This window comes from Oryctolagus cuniculus, chromosome 3 (assembly GCF_051225735.1).
Source record: "Oryctolagus cuniculus isolate XC-2025 breed Fujian yellow rabbit chromosome 3, ASM5122573v1, whole genome shotgun sequence".
Classification (NCBI taxonomy): domain Eukaryota; kingdom Metazoa; phylum Chordata; class Mammalia; order Lagomorpha; family Leporidae; genus Oryctolagus; species Oryctolagus cuniculus.
Genome location: NC_142869.1, coordinates 71,810,365 through 71,835,380, shown reverse-complemented (window position 1 = coordinate 71,835,380; position 25,016 = coordinate 71,810,365). Strand labels below are relative to the sequence as shown.

The following is a 25,016-nucleotide window of genomic DNA, read 5'->3' as shown; positions in this document are numbered from 1 at the left end:
CATTCTCCAGAGATTCTCAGAAATGAAACAATATAAAAGAGAAGAAAGGAAATGATGTATAGGAAATGCTTAAGAATGAACATGATCAATTCACTGTGGCTTTCAGTGGTTATGACACGAAGGGTCCAGTAAAGAGGTGTTTTTATACCACAGTTTTCTTTGCATGCAGTAAAAACTTGTGACTTGAAATGTGATGTCATGGCAAAGAAAACAGAATAGCTGATGAATATCATTTTAACAAGCCGTGTTTCAACCCATTTTCCAGGTAAGAAAAGCAGCAGACAAATCCCAGCAAGATATTGGCTTGAGATAGCTATGTGAACAGGCTTTTTGATAACAGAGGCAGAGGCATGAAAGAAGAGCTCAAGAGTCCAGGGAGACAATACCCATATTGAGGGTGAAGCACAAGTCCTCTGGGATTTTCAAAGCAGAAGGTGCCATTGGCATCCACACAGTGCTGGGCCAGGGTGAGGCGGTATCGACCTTCGAGGTCAGAGACGAAGAGGCAATCCAGGTGGGCATCCACCCAATAGAGCTTTCTGAAACAGCCGAGAGTTACACATACAGTTAGGTTGTGAAACAGTGTCTATTTAGCCACCTAATTTCCTATCCAGGCCACCTGAGAATCACACCGACAGCTGTGAGGAGGTACCTTTCCCTGGCAAATAAGGACAGGGGGTACAGGAAGCTGGCCTTGCTGTGATGAGGCAATGAGAGTGCAAGAGTGCGTGTGCTACAATCCCCTCTTTAAGGCAATGTCGCAAGGGCAAGTCCGGGGACACACCTCACACCAGCATTCCGGTTCTACTTTCTTCATGTATAAGATAGCCTTACAAGCAAAGCACAGAAAACAGTGAAGCAGAAATGGATTCTAGTTTAAATGATGGAGTCAGGAAAACAGATTCATCTATCATTGAAGTTGTACAAAAAAACTCCAAATTGCACTATCCTTAATATAAAGAGAAACTTCACCCATCCCTGGCCCTGTCAGACTAGGCTAAATGAGTTCACTTAAAAAGCTTTAGAAAAATATTAGAATTGGTTTAAAAACAAAAACTCCTACCTCAATGATATTCCAGGTCTAAACATATTGCTAATCAATAAAATCCACTTATTTGGTACAAGGCAGGCATTATTTTAAAAAAATATATATATTATACATATATGTATATATACATGAAAAAATTTCCCCTTTGTGTATATATACACATACACATATATGTATATATATACACATACAAAGGAGCTTATATATATATACACATATATATATGTATATATATGCATATATATGTGTATATATACACAAAGGGGAAATTTTTTCATGTATTCTGTAGATACAGTTTTAAGAACATAATGATACTTCCAATCCTAACCTCCCTCCTTCCCTCCAACTCTCCCTCTTCCTTCCTTTCTTATTTTTCTTTTAATTTTTTCAATGATATACTTTGAATTTAATTTATAATCACACCTAGGGCCCCTAACCTGGCATCAGGGAAACCTGGGCTTTGGGCATCTGTGCACCATTCAGAATTGAGACCAAAGTATAAATGTGTAAGTGTTGTTATACAGCAGGGCTTTCGCCAGTCTTAACTATTCATAACCTTCCAAAGGGTTCAATACCCCTAGAACTGGAAGGTCACTTAAGATTTGATAATCAATTCCAACTGGAAACAGAATGATTTCCCTTCCAAAAAGCTTGAACGTCTCTTTCCAAGAGGTGAGCCTTGAGCCAACCAGGCTGGATGTCAGAATATTTAATTGTTAGCATTCTTGTAGCCTTGAGATTGAGGAAATGAGTGTATATAAATGCAAAGTCTTGCCAGGGTAAATCCTGACAAAGGAGGAGAATCCACAATCTTGGATTCCAATACTGCAGAGTTTAACTAGAACAATACTTTGGTGTAGAACATTAAGCTCCGTCTGCAGGGCCAGCATCCCATATGGGCACCAGTTCAAGTCCCAGATGCTCTACTTCCTATCCAGCTCTCCACTAATGTGCCTGGGAAAGAGGGAGAAGATGGCCCAAGTGCTTGGGCCTCTGCACCCATGTGGGAGACCTGGAGGAAGCTCCTAGATCCTGGCTCTGGCCTGGCCCATCCCTGGCTGTTACGGCCATTTTGAGAGTGAACCAGCAGATAGAAGATCTCTGTCTCACTCTCTCCTTCTCTCTCTGAATCCCTGCCTTTCAAATCTTTTTAAAAACTTGCTATTTATTAAATATGTGCTAAATGCCAGGTCCTACATCAAGACTTTTAAAAGCTTAGTATTATTTAAGTTTACAACAACCCTGGAAAGAGAGATTATTATTATCTCTGCTTTCCTGATGAGGCCATGAAATTGTATAATCAGTAAGTAGTAGAGCAAAAACTCAAACCTTAGCTGACTTGGCAACACCATCAGTCAACTTTCACTGTTGAACTTACTGTTTTCTAATTAATTTTTATTAATTCTACAAATACTGACCCCATGAACAGTCTTCCAAGAGAAGACAGTCCAGCTCTAATGATAAGAGGAGTAAACGCCAGCCCTGTCTTCCAACATGCAATGTTATGTCAAGTTTAAGGACCTTGGAAACATGTTAGTGCTGGCAGTGAACATTTTTATTGATATTAAGGGGAATTTTTTTCCTAATTTCAATGTAGTTGGTATCTCAGGAATGTACCCACCAACTTAAATGCAACTAGGCTCTATTCTTTGTTTCTGCTTTTAAGGAGCATTTAGCCTGGTTGCCCTCCTTCCCGGAGTTTTGAGAAAATACATTGGGTATTCTACTCTACTTTCACCCAGATTTTCTTGCTCCCTTTCTCAACAGTCCACCTGTATGTAGTTCTCTCTTCTGGACAAGTACATGCTCTCTGACGGACAGGAAAGTAGCCGAACCCCAGGGAGAAACATTCCACATTTTTGGGCAGAAGTAATGGGGGAAGGGCTGAATGACAGGAGCCTTGAGTCATTCAGCCTTCATTGCCCTGGACAAATGAGAGGGACAGCAGCAATACCATGTTTGCATTGTGTCCCTGCAAGCTGTTCCTTACTACATGTTCTGATGCACAGAAGGCGGATTCTACGTAAACTACTCTTACTCATTGTTTAGCAGTGCTTCATTCAGCATTCATCAAGCACTTACGGAGCATCTGCAGCAAGCCAGCTACTGCTCAGGGGAAAGCAGGGAGCAAACTCTCCCTCTCATTTCAGAATCTTTCCCTTTAAGATGGTCAAATAGGGGAGGGGGTGTAGAGAAGCCCTCTGGAGGTCTGGGCTGACAACAACAAGAATATTCGTTCATAGAGGAAGCGCCTGCAGCTTCATGTCTGTTCACCACAAAGCCAATCAGTTTTGATTTGATATTCAATGGAGAACAGTGGGTATCTGGCAAAATTTCAGATAAAATACCAGTGGCCTGCTTTAAAGACCCTTAGCCTCTAAAAAGGCTCTCTTGAAATAAGAGTTTCAGGTTAGCCACTGTCTGTCTCATGACCAGCCCTGCTTGGAAGTGGTTAGCATCATAAACCACCTGTGGGCTCTGGGAGAGCAGGGGCTCCATCTGCCTTGTTTACCCTCTCATCCCTAGTGCCTGCCACCATACCTGGCAGGTAGGAGGTACTAGGGCAGCATTTTTAAACATCTCTATGCACTAATGAATGCATGAATCAATATTCCATAACATCATCTTCAGTTAACTGGATGCTATCCTTGTAATGTTTCCTCCCCATAATAAATTCTCAAGATCACTAGATCTTAGGTTCTGTAGCATCCCATTTGAATATTAGGTACAAAGCAGAAAAGAAGATAAGCAGAAGCATTAAATGAATCCACGTAGTCACCCCAAATGAAAATCAATTCTCTTTCGAGATGAAATTTTTTTTTACTTTTATAATTTTTCTGTTTAGTTTTGAACTTTGATAAACTGCTCATTGTTTTCTTACCTGGCAACCCAGTCGACAGCCAGACTTTCTGCAGCTGGTAGTTTGTGACTTATAATTACCTCTCTGTTTGTCTTATTCAGAAACATTCTCTCAATGACTTGCTTCTGGATATCAATCCAATACAGTCTCTTCTCTACACGGTCAAAATCCAGTGCTACAACATTGCCCAGTCCTTGCAAAATGAGGGAGTAAAGGTGGCCATCTGTAGTTAAGTTTCTCAGATAGTAACGGTTGCTAAAAATAAGATAGGGCTCGATGTCACTGTTCTGCCGGCAAGTCTTCCCATCTGGCTCTCGGATGTAGCCTGGGGCACACTTACAGATGTAGGAGCCAATTTCATTCTCACACTTCTGGCTACAGACATAGGGCATCTCCTTGCACTCATCAATGTCAACACAAGTCCGCTTGTCAGACATAAGCTTGTACCCAGGACGACAGGAACAATAGAAACTGGTTAGGGTGTCTGTGCAGTTGTGATCACAGCCACTGATTGAAGAGTCATGGCACTCGTTAATGCCTAGAGGTAAAAGAGGGTTATTAGGGAATGTAAAATATCAGCCACAGACCCACATCATGGCCCAGCGTCAAAGCTTCTACCAGACATGCCAATACATAGTGAATCATATAAAAGCAGAAAGCCAATGGGGATTCCCAGAGACCATGGATTATTCAAAAGTCACTATTTTTCAATTTCCAATGGGTTTAACACTAATCCAATTAACAGGCTTATATTGATTTTTAATTCAAGGCCTGTCAATCTTCTCTTAACTAATAGCTGTAAAAGTAAAACACTGGAGTGGGTGTGGGGGCGGGGGTGGGTGGGAGTCTAGCATGCTGGTGAAGAACAGAGCTGCGCGGGTGCACACGTCTGCCTCTCGTGAGATGGCAGGAGCCTGGCCACACAAGGGGCACCACTGGCTTGGCTTGGTTTGAAGAGCGGATGTCTAGGAAGTCTGGAATAGACTTAATGAGACCAGTTGCTCTTCAAACTAAAAAATTTAATTTGAACCATATACTACTGAGGATTTATTTTCTACAGTTCAGGCAAAGCAAAATGAATTAAAGCCTAACAGAAATCTATCTGAATTAGGACTAAACATACAAAAGCTTCCTATTGTTTTTGTATTAATGTATAATATATATAAGACATGTTATTTTTCTTAACTTATCAGTTCTCAGCTGGTTTACTTATGGTAACTGGAGAGAGAAAGATTAAAATCTCCCCATTTGGGGGCTGGCGTTGTGGCATAGTCGGTTAAGTCACTGCCTACAGAGCTGGAATCCCAGATGGGTACTGGAGTATGTCCTGGCTGCTCCACTTTCAATCCAGTTTCCTGATAATGTGCCTGGGAAAGCAGTAGTAGAGGATGGCCCAAGTGCTTGGGCTCTTGCACCCATGTGGGAGACCTGGAAGAAGCTCCTGGCTCCTGGCTTCCCCCTGGCCCAGTCCTGGCCATTGCAGCCATTTGGGGGAGTGAACCAGCTGATGGAAGACTTTTCTCTCTCTGTTTCTTCCTCTCTTTATCTGTATTCTACCTTTCAAATAAATAAAATAAATGTTTAAAATAAAAAAAACATTCAATCACTTGGGAACTGATGAAAATGAAGGGCAAGGTAAGGAGTCCCAGCAGAGCGATGCTTCAGACAACAAGTCATTCCAAGTGTTCAAAGAGAATAAACAGCTGGCGCTGCAGCTCACTAGGCTAATCCTCTGCCTTGCGGTGCCGGCACACCGGGTTCTAGTCCCGGTCGGGGCGCCGGGTTCTGTCCCGGTTGCCCCTCTTCCAGGCCAGCTCTCTGCTGTGGCCAGGGAGTGCAGTGGAGGATGGCCCAAGTGCTTGGGCCCTGCACCCCATGGGAGACCAGGATAAGTACCTGGCTCCTGCCATCGGATCAGCGCAGTGCACCGGCCGCAGCGCGCCGGCCGCGGCGGCCATTGGAGGGTGAACCAAGGGCAAAGGAAGACCTTTCTCTCTGTCTCTCTCTCTCACTGTCCACTCTGCCTGTCAAAAATTAAAAAAAAAAAAAGAGAATAAACAAGTTCTCGTCACTTTTGGGCCCCATTTTATGAAAATGTTGTTTAATTCACACACAATATTTGCAGATAGTTAAGTGATAGCTGAATATTTTTTCATCTTCTCTTCTCTCCGATGACTTCCTAACCAAAAAACTAGTCCAAAGTTGTTCGTGTACATATCTCCTATGCCAAGAAACCTTTGCTTTTTGATAGCAAGCAACGGTAACATTTTGGTTTTCAACTAAGAGGACAGATGGATAAGTGCTGATAAATCATGAAGGACTGAGATTCAACCAAAGTCTCCCTATTTTCCTTTTTCCAGAGTCTCCCCTGTACTCACCACAGCCTTTCTCATCACTGTTGTCCGTACAGTCATCTAGGTGGTTGCAGACTTTCACCATCTCAATGCAGTGCCCATTGTCACACTTGAATTGATGAGGGGGGCATGTGGCTTCCGGGGTGTGGCACATGTGCTCAAACTCATCACTTTGGTCTCCACAGTCATTTTGCCCATCACAGAGAAACATGTTATGGATACAGCGCCCATTCTGACAGGTGAACTCAAAGTCATGGCAGGTCGGGTATGAGCAGTCTCTCTCATCACTGTAGTCACCACAGTCATTGCGCCGGTCACACCTGTTTTACGAGACCCGATAAAACTCTGGGAGGGGTTGACAAGTCTCAACTATCACCCATTTGGGGCTTTAGTTTCTCCTTTATCTACCTGAATACCAACTTCAACAAGAGATTATCATTTCCCCTAGTCTCTCATCCCCAGAGTCTTCAACTACCCCGTAAATCTCCAACTCTAGAAGAATCCCACATCTGGCACGTCATACAATTTCCCCAGGTGTTGGCTGCTATAATGAGACATGCAGATCTAGAACTATTAAAAATAATTGCATTCATGTTTTTCTCTTGTTCATAAATTTAATAATAGTTAAATACAACTATTGCAATTTTGGTAGACATTCAATTCATTCATCAGATGAGACCTCGATGGGCAATGGTGATATCCTGCAAAGCCAAAAGACAGAAGTGCCCATACCCAAGTAAAAACGCATAGTTGTGAGTGCTATGCACTACAAAAGTTAAGATCATTGGAGCATCCTCCAAGAGCACATATGTTCCCATGGAAATAATGTTTGCACTAGCAGTCCTGTGCCTTCCATCTTTTTTTTTTTTTATTTGACAGGTAGAGTTATAGACAGTGAGAGAGAGAGAAAGGTCTTCCTTCTGTTGGTTCACTCCCCAGATGGCCACCATGGCTGGCGCTGCACTATCCAAAGCTTTGGTAGGACAGCGGTAAGTCAAACATGATTAGATAACAAAGAGAGAGTTCAGAAAGCCCAGCAAGGTGCAGTGAGATAGACTAGACTGATCAAAATGAAGACCTGCTACAATTCTAGTCCCTTGATCCTATGCCTAGCTTTTCAGAATATGTTTATTTTAAGTCTGATGGTATTAATTATTATTTTTTTTGTGACAGGCAGTTAGACAGTGAGAGAGAGAGAAAGAAAGGTCTTCCTTTTTCGTTGGTTCACCCCTCAAATGACTGCTACGGCTGGCGCGCTGTGCCGATCCAAAGTCAGGAGCCAGGTGCTTCCTCCTGGTCTCCCATGCGGGTGCAGGGCCCAAACACTCAGGCCATCCTCCACTGCACTCCCAGGCCACAGCAGAGAGCTGGACTGGAAGAGGAGCAACTGGGACAGAATCCGGCGCCCCAACTAGGACTAGAACCTGGGGTGCCGGTGCCACAGGCGGAGAATTAGCCTAGTGAGCCGCAGTGCCAGCCAGTATTAACTATTTAGCCGTCACACTGGGTTCTAGTCCCGGTCGGGGCACCGGATTCTGTCCCGGTTGCCCCTCTTCCAGGCCAGCTCTCTGCTGTGGCCCGGGAGTGCAGTGGAGGATGGCCCAAGTGCTTGGGTCCTGCACCCCATGGGAGACCAGGATAAGTACCTGGCTCCTGCCATCGGATCAGTGCAGTGCGCCAGCCGCAGTGTGCCGACCGCGGCGGCCATCGGAGGGTGAACCAAGGGCAAAGGAAGACCTTTCTCTCTGTCTCTCTCTCTCACTGTCCACTCTGCCTGTCAAAAAAATAAAATAAAGTCAGAAGGCTCCAATTGAAGTACAATATAATAGAATATTGAGCAGATAAGGAGACTTTGGAAGATACAGGATTATTTACTTTCACCACTGAAAATACGAGTATACAGATTGTATCAGTTAAATAAAAACCAAAGCATGGAGCCAGCACTGTGGCGTAGAAGGTTAAGCTGCCACCTGCAGTGCTGGCATCCCACATGGGTATTGGTTCAGTCTTGGCTGCTTCACTTCTTATACAGCTCCCTGCTTATGTGTCTAGGAGAGCAGTGGAAGATGGCCCAAGTACTTGGGCCCCTGCACCCATGTGGGAGACCAGGAAGAAGCTCCTGGATTGGCGCAGCTCCAGCCATTGCGGCCATTCGGGGAGTGAACACAATGCTGAGACCTTGCACCTTTTGCCTCCTTCACAGAATACAACTTATTGTTCTCTTCTCAGGACACCATGATGAACACACAACCCTACACCACACTGTGCTCCAGAGGGACCTCAGCACCTGCTGATGGGCTGCCTGTCTCTAAAAAGTCAATGGCTCTTGTTATCAAAGAAAAAAGTATATTATCACAACAATTAAAAGAAAAACAAGAAAGGAAGTAGGAGGAAAGGGTGAGACTAAGGGAGGGAGGGAAGATGGGGTGGAAGTGTCATTATGTTCTTAAAACTGTTTGTATGAGATACATGGAATTTGTTCCATTTATATAAATTTAAAAAAATTTTTTTTAAAGTCAGTGGTCCCCAAAACTGCTGTCTGATCTTTTGCCTGCTTCTATGTTTTCTCACCTCTGCCCAGGGCAGGATATAAGCTGATAGCTCTCCTTCCTCTCAGTATACCCGTGTCCCTTTAAAACAGTTCTTAGCATATGCAATATCTCTTCTTAATTCCAGTTCTAGGCTGGGGTTGTAGCACAGCAGGTTAAGCCTGAGCCTTTAATGCTGACATCCCAGATGAGTGTTGGTTCAAGACCCGGCTGCTCCATTTCCAGTCCAGCTCCCTGCTAACATGTCTGGGAAAGTAGTAGTAGATGGCCCAAGTGCTTGAGCCCCTGTATCCTCATGGGAGACCGAGATGGAGCTCTGGGCTCCTGGCTGTGGCCTGGCCCAGCCCCCGCCATTGCAGCCAGCTGGAGAGTGAACCAGCAGATAGAAGATCTCTCTCTCTCTTTTTTTTTGACAGGCAGAGTGGACAGTAAGAGAGACAGAGAGAAAGGTCTTCCTTTGCCGTTGGTTCACCCTCCAATGGCCGCTGTGGCCAGTGCGCTGCGGCCGGCGCACCGCGCTGATCCGATGGCAGGAGCCAAGTACTTATCCTGGTCTCCCATGGGGTGCAGGACCCAAGGACTTGGGCCATCCTCCACTGCACTCCCTGGCCACAGCAGAGAGCTGGCCTGGAAGAGGGGTAACCGGGACAGAATCCGGCGCCCCAACCGGGACTAGAACCCGGTGTGCCGGCACCGCAAGGTGGAGGATTAGCCTAGTGAGCCGCAGCGCCAGCCTAGAAGATCTCTCTTGCTCACTTACTCTCACTCTCTCTCATCTCTTCTCCTCCCTGTAATGCTGCCTTTCAAATAAATAAAAATATAAGTCTTAAAAAAAAAAAAAAAAAAACTCCAGTTCCATGTAACCAAAATACCTGACAAGTATTTTCACCTCAGGAATTCCTACTATATCAAACTCACCTCTACTTTAAGCAAACTCCTTTCTAGGCTCCCCTATTTTTGCAAAGCTCTTACTATTCTAGTCCATCAGGAGTGAAACAGTCATTTGATTCTTTGATTCTTCTTATCTATTTCCCTCTATATCCAAATATTTGTCAAGTGGGGTTGGTGAGAGATTGAGCATTACAAAGTACAAACTGTTTGCAGTGCCCCATTAGAAGAAAGAGTTTAGAAAATAGAACAGTGTCCCCCAGGCTATTATCTGCGTCTGTTTCAACCACAGAATGTTTTAAGAATTTTAAAATTTGGGGGGCCAGCATTTGGCACAGCAGTTGAGACACTTGAATCCCATGTCAGAGTGCTTGAGTTTCAGTCCTGGCCTCCCTTCTGAACCAGCTTCCTGCTAATGTGCACTGTGGGAAGCAGCAGGTGATGGTTTAAGCAGTTGGGTCCCTACTACTCATGTGGGAGACCCAGATTATTTTTTTATTAAATATTTTATTTTATTTATTTGAGAGGTAGAGTTACAGACAGAGAGAGGGAGAGACAGAAAGAAAGGTCTTTCATCAGCTGGTTCATTCCCCAAGTGGCTGCAACAGCCAGAGCTGAGCTGATCTGAAGCCAGGAGCCAGGGCTTCTTCTGGGTCTCCCACACAGGTGCAGGGGTCCAAGCACTTGGGCCATCTTCCACTGCTTTCCTAGGCCATAAGCAGGATCAGAAGAGGAGCAGCCAGGACTTGAACTGATGCCCATATGAAATGCAGGTACCACACGTGGAGACTTAACCTACTATGCCACAGCATTGACCCTGGGAGACCCAGATTGAGTTCCTGGTTCCTGGCTTCAGAATGGCCCAGCCTCTGTTATTGTAGGCATTTGGGAATGAACCAGCAGGGAAATCTCTCTCTGCCTCTCTGTCCCCCTTCCTCCCCTCTTCCCTCCACCTCTCTTATAAATAAAAATAAATTTATAAAAGAAGGAATTTTAAAATTCTAAAATTTGCTTCCTGCATTTAAAATTAGGGGTAAGCATGGGACCAGAAAGCTAGGCACCAGTTAGGACATCTGCATCCCATATCAGATTACCTGGGTTCAATATCCCCTCTAGCTCCTGACCCCAGCTTCCTGCTAATGCAGCCCCTAGAAAGCAGCCATATTGATTCCAATAATTTAGCTCTTCCCAACTATGCAGAACATCTGGATTGCTCTGCTGCTGGCTCCATGCTTTGGGTCTCCTGGATATTACAGGCATTTGAGGAGTGAACTAGCATATTGGAATGCTCTCTACATATCTCAGTCTCTCAAGGAAATTTTAAAAATTAAAATCAGAACACTTCATGCTATGGTTTATTTGTTTGAATCCCATGTCAGAGTGCTTGGATTTGAGTCCCTGCTCCCCCTCTGACCCAGCTTCCTGCTAATGTGCACCATGGGAGGCAGCAAGTGATAGCTCAAGCAATTGGGCCCCTGCTACCCATGTGGGACACCCAGATTGAGTTCCTGGCTCCTCCAGATGTTTATGTGAGAGTTTGGTCCCCTGGTAGCTTTCTGGGAACAGTAGAACCTTTAAGAGGTAGGAATGAGTGGAAGGCCTTTAGGTCACTGGAGGTGTGAGGTCAGTCTTGTGCAACCCCTTGAGTTCTTGAAAGAGGGGCAGATAGATGTTTGCACAATAATTAGACACCATATGGGAGTGCCTGCTCCCCAATATGGGGTTTGAGTTCCAGTCCCACTTCTGACTCCTGTTCCCTTCAAATGCAGATCTTGGGAAGCCACAGGTGATGACTTAAGTAGTTGGGTTTCAAGTACCCAAGTGGGAGACCAAGATTGGGTTTCAGGATCCTGGCTTTGGCTAGGCCCATCCCTGGCTGTTCTGGCATTAGGGGAATAATTAACAAATGGAAGATTGATCTTTATCGAGTTCTCTCTCTCTCTCAAAAATGTTAGCTAATTAATTAATTAAAATATGAAGAAAGAATGCCTGGCCCCACACAGCTCTCTCTGATCCTGGTTCGAGATGTAACCACTTGCTTGTTTCCACAGTTTCCTACCATTGCCTTTTCATGAGGGGACACACCAATGATTAAGTCTGCTTTAATCTGTTTGGAATTTCAATTTCAATCTCCAAAACTGAAAGCTAAAAACAAAAACAAAAACCCAACCAGAGAACAAACATACACACACCTTTTGTGTTTCTTTCTTTCTTTCTTTCTTTCTTTTTTTTTTTTTTTTTTGGTCATAGGTAGCCTATTTCAGGTATGTTTGCTAGAGTGACAAAAAAGCTGACAACTATGTATCATATGAAAATTTCTAACTTCTCTCAAAAAAGAACATTAGAAGGTCCGGCCCTTCTGGCATCCCCCATGATGCTGAACAGTATTTGCATTCTTAGTGGGAGCGAGGGTTCACACCACAGGCCCTTCCATGCTGTGCCCTTAACCCAGAGCCAAAGCACCAAGCTCCATTGAGCATTATGCTTGCATGGAGATTTTTCTTACAGCAGAGGGAGAAAAGTGAGCCATTTCTTGTACTTCTACCTATACCCCAAGATTTAGACTAAGAGGGTAATCAGCTTGAAGGAAGAATTATCTCATATTAAGCCCCTGTCATTTATCTTCCTGGACCACAGGGCAAGGCCAATATTATACCTTTATAGGCCCATGGTATTTTGCCCTCTTGGGATCCTTTTTTCTTTTTTTTGACAGGCAGAGTTAGACAGTGAGAGAGAGACAGAGAGAAAGGTCTTCCTTCCATTGGTTCACCCCCCAAATGGCTGCTACGGCCGGCGCTGCCCCAATCCGAAGCCAGGAGCCAGGTGCATCCCCCTGGTCTCCCATGCGGGTGCAGGGCCCAAGCACCTGGGCCATCCTCCACTGCCTTCCCGGGCCACAGCAGAGAGCTGGACTAGAAGAGGAGCAATCGGGACAGAATCTGGCGCCCCAACCCGGACCAGAACTCAGTGTGCTGGTGCCGCAGGCGGAGAATCGGCGAAGTGAGCCGCGGAGCCAGCCTCGGGATCCTTTTTTCACAAAAATTTTAAAAATTATATTGGGGCCCGCTGCTTGATATAGTAGGTTAAACTTCTGCCTGCAACACCGGCATCCAATATGGTTACTGGTTCAGTCCCAGCTGCTCCACTTCTGATTCAGCTCCCTGCTACTGTACCTGGGAAGGCAGTAGAAGATGCCCAAGTTCTCGGGCCCTGCACCCATGTGGCTCCTGGCTTCGGATAGGCTCAGCTCTGGCCATTGCTGCCATCTGGGGAGTGAACCAGCAGATGGAAGATCTCTCTCTCTCTCTCCCTCCCTCTGTCTGTAACTCTGCTTCTCAAATAAATAAATAAATCTTTAAAAATTATATTAACTACCTCATTGGTATCAAGGCAGCTACATTCATACCACATATTAAAATATTTTCTTTGACATAAAAGTTCTTTTGTTTTCCTTTTGATTTAAGTGGAATCCACAGGCTTCTGAGGATAACCAAAAGTGTTGAGGGCCCTAGGCCAGGTGGTCCCTGTGTCTAATGGGTGGTGACCCTGGCCTAGTGGGTACTCGTGATTTTGCTGTGAAACGTTTTCATCCCCAATTCACCTGAATGACGGTCGGACACACAGCCCGTTCCTGCAGGTGAATTCATTTTCAGAGCAAGATCTCCTGGTGCAGTTCTGATTTTCATCAGCAGCATCAGCACAGTCTGCATCCCCATCACAGACCCAGACTTGGGGAATGCAGCCTGTGGGGTTGACACACATAAACTGGGAACCGGAGCAGTTTTTAGTCCCTGAAACCAAAGCACACAAGAATCAGAAACGATAGGAGGGTGCATCATAAACCATCACTCACTTTATGTTCTGAGGGGTGAGCAGAAATATGAGCAAAACAGATAAATCATGTTGCTATGGTAATAATAGATCAAAACATAAATACCACCAAAGGCTCCACTTTAATATCTCTAGACTTTGGATTCGGAATAAGAAATCAATATAATAAAATATCTCAGTGTTCTCCATAACATTAATATAAGATCATTTTTTTTCCTTTAGGACTTAAAAAATACATCACCATTTTATTAATGGGATACCAAATGCTTTTGGTAACATTGTAAATTTATAACTAATAATACAAGCATGATGTGAGATGGACATTTTTATGCCAATTCTACAGATGAGAAAACCAGTGCTCAAAATGGATACCTAGGTAGCTCAAGGTCACACACCTAAAAGGAGGAAGAGTGGAGGCTTCAGACAAAAATTTTTCTTCCTCATAGTTAGCAATTCTTTTCAACTACATTATAGCTTCTGCCTCTAGTAGAATTAAGGTGGGTAGGAAAGGTGCATGTCAACAAGAAGTGACAGAAACCATGATATGGGAGGAAAGAAATGAGATGCAGAATATAGAATCATTATTATCGTCAGAACAGAAGAATAGGTATTTTATCCAATCCCAATAAAGGTGAATAGGAAACAAGAGGAGGAGGAAAAGTATCTGCTACTGTCCATGGACGTGCACTTGCCCACCACCCATTTCAGTGGTTAGAGTGCAGGTGGAGATACGGAGCACCACCAAACCCACATTCCGTGAGGTTAGCACCAAGTGCAGGCATGGGAAGCACTGTTTTTATTGTTCTACCATAGAAAGACACCTTAGGTAAGGACTCCTTGCTCTACTGCTAATGGAAAATGGTGTTTTGTAATCCACTGAAACATAACAACTACAATCTCTCAGAAACAATTCTAAGATAATAGAGACGCTGGAGACAAGGCTAATTGTGACACCGTCAAAGCTGCTATCAAGAGTGATCAAGGGGCCTGCATTGTGGTATAGCAGGTAAAAAGCTGCCACCTGAAATGCTGGCATTCCACATGGGTGCTGGTTTGTGTTCCAGCTGATCTACTTGCAGTCTAGCTCTCTGCTAATGGCCTGGGAAGAACAGCAGTACTTGACCTCAGTGTGTGGGTACCTGCCACCCACATGGGAGACCCGGATGAAGTTCCTGGTTCCTGGTTCCTGGTTTCAGCCTCCCCCAGCCCTGGCCATTGTGGCCATCTGGGGAAGTGAGCCAAGAGATGTAAGATCAATGTTTATCTCTCTCTGTCCATTCCTCTAACTCTGTAACTCTGATTTTCAAGATAAATAAATGGTTATTTAAAAAAAAAAGAGTGACTGCATTCTCTTTATGTGCTCTAGAAATATAAGCCACTATTTCTATCAGTGAAATGCAAGAGAAAAAAGTAAACAAACATTTTTCATCATTATAAAGGATTTAAGTGGATGATAGCAAACAATTCCAGAGTGAAAAATCAAAGGTGACATTTTGTCAGAGTGCACTCAATTAAAGATGACCAATCAGCCTCCAAGCACAGGAAAACAACTCTACTGTGTTTTTCTGGAAGTGACTCTGCAGAGGAATTAACTGGCTTCACTTACCACAGTGGTGCCTTTGATCTTCATCACTCATGTCCCCACAGTCATTTGCACCATCACAGATCCAATCTTTAGGGATGCACCTCCCACTATCGCATCTGAACTCTTGACTTGAACATGTTCGTGGAGGTTGTGCTGAAAAAGCTAAAAAGTACTCCCAGTGAAAACAGTGACTTGTAGTCCAGAAGTCTTGAGAGAAGCCAACTGTAGCACGAGTGTCCTAGAACACTTGCAACAGAGCATTACCTAGGTGTAGCCAGCTAGGGTAGGTCCTCCGGGGAAAGCAGCAACAGTGACCAATGGTTTGAGGTAGAAGCAGTTGAGTGACACTGCAAACCCTACTTGACCTGACTATGAGATTGAACTTACACAGCTACAGTAGAGAAATAGCAGTCTTCTCCTGAGCAATGATATGAATTGCCTACTATGTCATGCCTTTCCATATGAAAATCTGCATTTTGTCCAAATGTTTTTTTTATTATTATTTTGAGCACACCACCCCCTAGCAGCCCCTATCCCTGTTCCTTGCTCTTATTTCCCTATTCTTGATTCCTATCACCCTTCAGCATATCATCCAATTTGCTTCTTTGTGGTATTTATTGCCTGTCTCCTCTGATTAGAATATAAGCTCCATATGGGTAAGGATCTTTGTCTTACAGATGCAGCTCAACACAGCCTACAGCAAAGGTGCTCAATCAGTATCTATTGAGTTAAAGCAATGTCACCCTTCTTTAAATTAGCCACCATTGACTCAAATCCTTTAATCCTAGGCCCACATCTGCCTATTCAACTAATCAAGTTGTCATTTGCCCCAAAACTCAGGAACCCCTCAAATTAGCCTAAGGCAAAAAAGAATTTAATTGTTTAACTACTAAAGACACTGCACAATGATAATAAACAACAGAAACAAAACTGCTTAGGAAAGCTGATATGGAGGAGTGTACACTTTTGAAACAGATTTTTTAAGGAGACATACATCTTTTTTGATACAGTAATACCCCTTCTAGAAACCCAGCCTATAAGAATCTTCCCAGGGATAGCGTTGTGGCATAGTAGGTAAAACCGCTGCCTGCAATCCCGGCATCCTATATGGGAGCTGGTTCGATTCCAGCTGTTACACTTCCCATCCAGTCCCTGCTAATGTGCCTGGGAAAGCAGCGGAAGAAGGCTCAAGTGTTTGGGCCCCTGCGCCCATGTGGGAGACCCAGAATAAGCTCGTGGCTCCTGGCTTTGGCCTAGCCCAGCCCTGGTTATTGCAGCCATTTTGGGGAGTGAACCAGCAGATGGAAAACCTCTCTGCCTGGTTGTGTCTCTGTTTCTGTCTCTCTCTCTAACTCTGCATTTCAAATATAAATCTTTTTTTTAAAAAAAAAAATCTTCCCACACATGCTAAAAGAATGTACATTGCAGCATTATTTTTCATAATAAAAAAAAGATGGAAAAATCTAAGAGCCCAACAGCTAAGAAAGGGATATAAACACATGGACCATCCATAGTTTAGAGTATTATTCGTTAATGCAAAGAAAGGGGGCAGCTTTGCATTTTCTGAAATGCTGACAAGATGTTATTGAGCTTAAAAAAAAAAAAAACCCATTGGAAGAAAGTCTGGATAGTAAGATCCTATCTGTGTCTGTAAAAATTACATATGAGATTTACAAAAGTTAAGCAGGATTCCACCTTTAATAGTGAATATCTTTGGGAGTGAAGAGATGAATAAATGTGAAAGGATGAATAAATGGGAATTTTAATTTTTTATCTCCATATTATTCTATAAAATACACTTCTGCATATTATTTCTTGATTTACTGTCTTGGGAATATGGTCTCATACAGCCTCTGTGTTTATATTTTTTAAATATGTCAGACAATGGTACTAATTGCCATTACTATGATTTTAGCTCCCATGAATAGATTTGGAAACATGTATTTATTCTTCATATATTTGAAGCAAGGGTTCATAAACATGAACCAATCTCTAGAACTATTCTACAAACTTAACAGTTAATTATTCTCTTTGCAGATCTTCAAGACTCTTTGCTTTCTATCAAACTTTGAATGTTGGGGGAAAAGAACCTGGAAAAGTGCTCAGATACCAATTTGCAAACATTAGTCACAGAACTTCAGATGAAGATAAAACAGAAAGTCTGGATTCAGCTGTAAGACTATAGTCTCCAAAAATATTCCTAAAATAAAAGATTTATATATGATGGTACTTACTACAGTGATATTTACAGTAGAGGAAAAAACTAAAATTACTATAAATGCTTCATAACAGAGGCAGTTGAGTCAATGATAATATAACCACTCAGTGGAATATCATACAGTCACTAAAAGGAGTATGAAGACTATCTTATAGAAGTGAGTTAACATTTTCTTAACCAGATAGTAAATATTTTAGGCTTATAGGCCATGTGGTCTCTATTACATTCACTTAACATTGCCACTGTATCAGGAAGGCAGCCATATTTGATGTGGCTATATTCTAGTACAATTTTATCTATAAAGACTGGCCCTTAGCCATACTTTTGCTTACTCTATAAAGCAGTACGATTGACAGATTTCAAAAAACCAACGCATTAGATCTTTATATTTTTACAATTACATATATAAAAAATGTGCATGGATACAGATTAGAATTTTCAAGACAAATGGAATGCAACTGCTTCTAGGAATGTAGGAGTGGGCCCCTGGAACTTCCTAGGAAGCTCAGATGGCCCAGGAATGTCACCTGTAAACAGGCATGTAGAATAGAAAGAGGCTCTGCATCCACTTCATGCCCCTCTCCTATGGTGACTCCAATCACCTTTGGATCCTCCCATGGTCTTATGGGCCAGAATTCAAATTCAGAAATCTGATAGTCAACTAAATCAACTGAGTTCTACAAGCCAGGCATTGGAGTATGTGCATCAACAACATAATCTAATTTTGTCAGTATCAGTCATGAACTTCTATATCTATTCAGCTCCCCACATAGTGTTCTGCACTAGTAGGTCTTTAATGAACATCTGCTGGTGCTGGCATTTTGATGCAGTGGGCTAAGCCACCATCTGAGACTCTGGCATCTCATATGGGCATCGCTTCAACTCCTGGCTGCTCTACTTCCAATCCAGCTCCCTACTAATGCACACTTGGGCCCCTGCCCCTGACACCTACATGAGAGACCTAGATGGAGTTTTATGCTCCTGGCTTCAATATGGTCCAGCCCTAGCTTTTGCAGCTATTTGAGGAGTGAATCAGCAAATGAAGATCTCTCTCTCCCTCTCTACTCTCTTCTCTCTCTCTCCCACCCTCTCTCTCTCCCCCTCTTTCTCCCTCCCTCACTCTCTCTCTTTCTCTGTGTGTGTATGTGTGTGTCTCCTTTTATATAACTCTGCCTTTCAAGTAAATAAAATAAATCATTTTTTTAAACAATGAACAATGAGGGGTTTCAGCATCCCAGCTGGGAGCAGGAGCAGGGAGTGCAAGTGTTTGGCAGCCATGATCCTTGTCTGTATGTGATGTGGGTGGACGAGACTGGGGTGGTCTAGCTGCATCGTAATGCTTTTCAATCTTGTTTGGTCTCTTACCACAAGAGGCAGGTTCATCGGAGCCATCCGGACAATCTACTTCTTGATCACAATGCCAATGTTGAGGAATACAGCGCCCAGATGTGCACTGGAATTCAGTGTTCCTGCATGTGTGAGTGGCTGCAGGAGGGAAACAAGATACAATTCAGGAACAAAATATAAGCATGTTCCCATCAATCGTAACTATCTGCTTTTATTTCTGAGATGGACAGTGGTTGTCAAGGAAAGTAGACTGAGGCTTGGGAAATGGACTTTCATATAAACTTTCCATGGGGATGGAGAAATATGGGACAGAGAAAGTGGTCAACATTGCCCTGGTTTTCCAGATTTTTCCCCCAGATTAAATGAATATAAAAAATAAAACGTGTTTTGTTTTTATGAGAACTATCTTTGTGATAATGAAATCATAAATTATATAAAATTAGCCTTGGTTTTATTATCTCTGCTAGAGTAAAATTAAATAAACCATATGGAATTAATAATTAAAAGCAAAACCAATATGAAGGTATCTGAGCTCACCCTACACACACCTTTTATAGTCATGTTGGGCTATGACTCTAGAGAATTAGCAAAGCTCTAAATCTAAATGATTTTCTAAATCATTATGTGTACCAAGTCTGATAATTGTGCCAGTCTACAAAGTCCCCTTGCTTTGGCCCATGATATCAGATGATTTTCCTGGGGCAAAAATGATAGGGAAGCAGAGGTCCCCAGCAGAGCAGCAAGAACTCCAATCTAGCTAGCCCTGTCTGATGGCTCCAACCAAAATTCTGCCTCCACCTACTGCTGCTGCTACCTACCACTACAGCCCATTCCTGTTGATGGACTGAAGCCTGGCCTGATGATCAATTATTACAATACCCTGTGGTTTCCTTAGGAGGGGACCAGTGAGCAGATATACCCAGATATGACCACATATACCCATAACGGAGAAGGGTAATTACTAAATTCTTGAAATTATGAATCTACTTACACTAATTGTCACAAAGTTATCAAGCTTAAGAAGGACCTTTAAATCTGAACTATAAATACAAGAAAATCATTTGAACCAAATTGCTAAATATAAAATTAAGGTCTCTGAAATTTAAACATATTAAGGAGACATAAAAACACTTTCAGGTATATAGCCACAATAACCCTATTAGGAATAAATAATAAAGGCTTCATGTCCAAATCCTGCCTGGAGTCCTTGAAGTCCTTCAAGAGTGGAACAAATGGCTCTTCAATTGTGGTGGGCCTCTGGAAGAGATATTTCAGATCAGGAGCATCCAGCCATGGAACAAAGAGAAGGGACTTCTCATCTCTCTTCAGTCATATCTTAATGCAACTGCCTAGCACATCCACTGAAAAAGTCAATATGAGCTCACAGCTGAAATTAGCCCAAATAGCTAGGCTATATCTATCTATCCATCTATCTATAAATATTCATAAATATAGATGGATGAATATCTATCTATAAACATGGGTAAATATAGATGATATCTATCTATAAATGTGAATAAGTACAGATAGATAGATAGATAGATGGATAGATCGTGCAATCTTTGTATTAGCTCATGACTTACATCCCTGGAATTACAGAAAGAAAAGCAATTTTATCTTACTCACTGCAGAAAGTAGGGTTTTCATCACTCAAATCTCCACAGTCATTGTCTCCATCACACAAGTAAAGTCGGGGAATACAAATATTTGTACTTTGACATTTTGTGAATCCAGGTGAGCAAGTGCGAGGAGCTTTAAAAAGATAACCAGATAAGTACTTGAAACATACCAAATACGTAACATAAACCGTGTCCATGACAATAGATCTGTTGCAGAACTCAAGCCACTGGAAAGGAGGCATTTTTAAAGCTCTCAGAGAGGCATAATCAATGGCACTTACATCACCTACATATTCTATGGTTGAAAGAGACATTTCCAGCTGATACCAGGGGGATTTCAGGGGAAGAGAGATTGCTTTGTAACTTAAATTGTCTATTTACATTGTTTCATGGTATCAACAAGAGTCCCAACTCTTGGTTAAACAAACTAACTGTGGGATAACCATAGTATGGTGTCATATGTAGCTCTAAAAAGAATGAAGATTTCTATATACTGAGCACTGATAGTACCATCCAGGATATCCTGTTCTTAGTAAGAAATCAAAATTCTAAATAGTAGTCTGTCTTTTGTGTAAGAAAAAGTATGATAAAATTGAGTATCACTTATCCAAAATGCTTGAGACCAAAAGTGTCTTGGATTTTGGATTTTTTTTTTTGAAATTTTGAAATATTTTTATATACATAAAGGAGATTACCTTGGGTAGGTAACACATATCTAAACATAAAATTCATTTATTTTTCATATTTATCATATAGACATAGCCTGAAGGTAATTTTATATAATATTTTTAATAATTTTGTGAATGAGATGATGATTTCATGGTGTGAAATTTAGAACTATGGTGCTTAAAATCCTTTGGATTTTGAAATATTTTGGAATTCAAATTTTCAGATTAAGTATGCTCAACATGTGTGTGTGTGTGTGTGTAGAGAGGGAGAAAGAGATGCTTACTAAGAAAGTATCCTAATGAAAGATGCCATCCCACTACATAGCCCGACAGGAAGCGAGCAGTGTAGAGAACAAAGATGAAAACTTCTATAAAAGCACCTAGTCACATAGCTATGCAGCTTTTTAAAAAATATTTAACTATTTATTTATATTTTTAGAAATATTTATTTATTTATGTATTTGTTTGAAAGGCAGAGGGGAGAGAGAGAGAGAAAGAGAGAGAGATTCCATCCACTGGTTCACTCTCCAAATAGTTGCAGCAGCCAGGGCTGGGCAAGGCTGAAACTGGAGCCAGATCCATCCTGGTCTCCTACCTGGGTGACAGGGGCAGAAGCACTCAGACCATGACCTGCTACCTTCCCAGGTGCATCAGCAGGAAATTGAACTGGAAGCAGAGCAGCCAGGACTTCGAGCCAGTGCTCTAATATGGGATGCTAGCATCGCAAGTGGTAGCTTAACCTCACTGTGCCTCAATATCAGCCCCAGTCTTACATCTTTAACTTTGGAGCCATGTACATTATTTGTACAAGTAAGAACAATGAAATAAGAATGAAAATGAAAAGTGTTTCTTAAAATTTGGAAAGAATAACAAAAGAAGTAACCTATAAATCAAGTTGTTGGTATAACCCCACAAGGAAAACAGTTCAAATGACTTTAAAACCATTATTTTGAGTGCATATCACTGATGGGTCATAATCTAAGAATAAGAAGGACTGACCTGTAGTAAAAATATTGTTAATAGTATTTTTGTGTGGTTAAAATAATTTCAAAATTATTATAGGCATTCAAAAATTATCATAGAACAAAGCAAATAAGTAACCACGTTACTATCATAGAAACCAAGAATTTACTGAAAATATATCTACCCTATGACCCATCATTCCTGGGAATTCACCCAAACAAAATGAAATCAGCAAATGAAAGAGGGATCTGTAGTCCCATGTTCATTGAAGTTCAATTCACAATAGCTAAAATATGGAATCAACCCAGATGTCCATTAACTGATGACTGGCTAAAGAAAATGTGGAATACATATACTATGGAATATTACTCAGCCATATAAAAGAATGATGGGGCTGGCATTGTGGCATAGCAGGTAAAGCCGCCGCCTGCAGTGCCAGCATCCCATATGGGTGCAGGTTCAAGTCCCAGCTGCTCCACTTCTGATCCAGCTCTCCGCTATGACCCAGGAAAGCAGTAGAAGATGGCCCAAGTGCTTGGGCCCCTGCACCCATATGGGAAACCCAACAGAAGCTCCTGGCTCCTGGCTTTGGATCAGCCCAGATCCAGCTGTCGCAGCCATTTGGGGAGTGAACCAGTGGATGGAAGATCTCCCTCTCTCTCTCTCTCTCTCTCTCTCTCTGCCTCCCTGTAACTCTGCCTTTCAAATAAATAAATAAATTATTTTTTTAAAAAAAGGATGAAATCTGCCGGCACTGTGGCACAGTGGGTTAACGCCCTGGCCTGAAGCACTGGCATCCCATATGGGCACCGGTTCTAGTCCCGGCTGCTCCACTTCCAATCCAGCTCTCTGCTCTGGCCTGGGAAAGCAGTAGAAGACGGCCCAAGTCCTTGGGCCCCTGCACCCATGTGGGAGACCCAGAAGAAGCTCCTGGCTCCTGGCTTTGGATCGGCACAGCTCCAGCCATTGCGGCCATCTGGGGGAGTGAACCAGCAGATGGAAGACCTCTCTCTCTCTCTCTCTCTCTCTGCCTCTCCTGCTTTCTCTGTGTAACTCTGACTTTCAAATAAATAAATACATCTTTAAAAAAAAAGGATGAAATCCTATATTTTGCAACAAAATGGATGCAAATGAAAACTATTACGCTTAGTGAAATAGGCCAGTCCCCAAAACACAAATATCATATAATTTCTCTGATATGTGGCAGTTAATATAGAATACACATAAGTGTATGGGAATGAAATGGAGGTCTTGCGATATGATTGTTGTTCTTAGTCCTTGTTTATACTCCTGTGGAACTGTGGTATTCCTACTTTTCACTTGTTGAGTATTATAGTTAGTGGTGAATTATGCCTATGAATATAGACTGAATTAAAATTATGCCTTCGCAAAAACTGATGAAAGGAAGAGATGGGAGTGGAAGAGGAATTGGGAAGGGGACAGAGGGAAGTGTGGTTGTCTTTTTGGAATTATACCTACAGAATGCATGAAATCTCTTTTCTTTATATTTTTAAAAGAAGGAGGGGAGGGATTAGAAGAGGTTGGAAGGCAAGCAATTTCATCTTTGCTGTTTTGCCTAGAATCAATGTTCTCAAGCATCTCAGTGTACGTAGAGCACACTGGCATTTTGTAAATGCCATAGAAGTTTCTAACTGAAGTTCTTTGAATGTCCAAAGAAAATCACCTGGTGGCACCAGTAAAGACTGATGCCAATCTGCCCCTCTAGTACAGTTGCTGGTACATAATAACACTTATGCATTCAGCAGACACAACAGCCCTCCATGTCCAAGGGTTCCAGACCCACAGATTCAACCCAAATTTGATTTTAAAAAATCTCAGTACACGGGTTGGGGCTATGGTGCAGCAGAGGTTAATGCCCTGGCCTGAGGCACCGGCATCCCGCATGGGCGCCAGTTTGAGTCCCGGCTGCTCCACTTCCAATCCAGCTCTCTGCAATGGCCTGGGAAAGCAGTAGAAGATGGCCCAAGTCCTTGGGCCCCTGCACCCACATGGGAGACCCTGAAGAAGCTCTTGGCTACTGGCTTCAGATCTGCACAGCTCCGGCCGTTGTGGCCAATTGGGGAGTGAACCAATGGATGGAAGACCTCTCTCTCTCTCTCTCTGCCTCTCCTCTCTCTGTGTAACTCTGACTTTCAAATAAAATAAATCTTAAAAAAAAAAAGGAAATTTATGTTAGAAAAATCAGTAGTTTTTTAAACATTTTTATGCAAAAATTTAATCTCTTGTAATCTAAGACATCAAAACCAAGGTCATAGAAAATATGGAAGATAAACTTACGGCAATTTCTCTCATCTGAAGTGCCATTATCATAGCAGTTGTTTCTGCCATCACAGACAAAGCTTTGAGGTATGCACCTTCCATTACTGCAAGTAAACTCCGTGGTGCTGTTACAGTTCCTGAACAGGCACCCTTCCTCATCACTGTTGTCACCACAGTCATTGTAGTAATCACAGCGGTAATGGTACTGGACACAGCGCCCGTTGGCACAGGTGAAGGCTGTTGGCGGGCAGGTGTGAAATGCTAGAAGCAGGGGGAGAATCGAGGAAAAAAAAATACCCTCTTGATTAAAGCATTACCCTTATTTCTATAAAGATACAATGAAATAAAATGAACACTTTGAGTTTACCTTCCTAGGCAAAAACGGCTGCCAATCAGACTGCATGCAGAGTGAGACAACGCTTTAGATCAGCTAAATTAAGCAAAATATGTTATACACCCTTTTGAAGCAAATGAAGTATTTTAGGCAAAAATCAGTCCCTCCATATTTCTATCTAACTGAGATATTACTATCTCAGTTTAAAAGTGTTTCTCAGTCACAGAAAGCTTTGAAAATACAGTTTATTTGGGGAAAATAAAAATTCCAAACCTGTATGCACATGGTCTCTTAGAAAAAGATAACCAACCTCAGAAATCCCCGAGAAAGTCCACTGCGCCTTTGTCATTCTATTCACATCCAAGACCTAGGTGTCATTTCCACAAAATTATTGCATTAATGACCTTCCTGCTAGGAAAATTCATAAAATACTAACTATACCAGAGTATGAGAAAATGGGCTTAGCATGTAC

At 42.4% G+C, this 25,016-nt stretch overlaps 1 protein-coding gene across 1 annotated transcript in view; it reads right to left on the bottom strand.

Annotated features, from left to right (window-relative positions):
• LRP2 (LDL receptor related protein 2) overlaps window positions 1-25,016 on the bottom strand; it is a 227,247-nt gene that overhangs the window by 52,737 nt on the left and 149,494 nt on the right. Inside the window, exons 44-51 of the mRNA XM_008258707.5 lie at window positions 24,229-24,471; window positions 20,307-20,432; window positions 18,699-18,818; window positions 15,137-15,277; window positions 13,301-13,490; window positions 6,287-6,582; window positions 3,930-4,446; window positions 387-539 (exon numbers count right to left, since the gene is read on the bottom strand). Of these exons, the coding sequence (XP_008256929.3) occupies window positions 387-539; window positions 3,930-4,446; window positions 6,287-6,582; window positions 13,301-13,490; window positions 15,137-15,277; window positions 18,699-18,818; window positions 20,307-20,432; window positions 24,229-24,471 (1,786 nt within the window). The remainder of the gene's footprint in view (window positions 1-386; window positions 540-3,929; window positions 4,447-6,286; window positions 6,583-13,300; window positions 13,491-15,136; window positions 15,278-18,698; window positions 18,819-20,306; window positions 20,433-24,228; window positions 24,472-25,016) is intronic.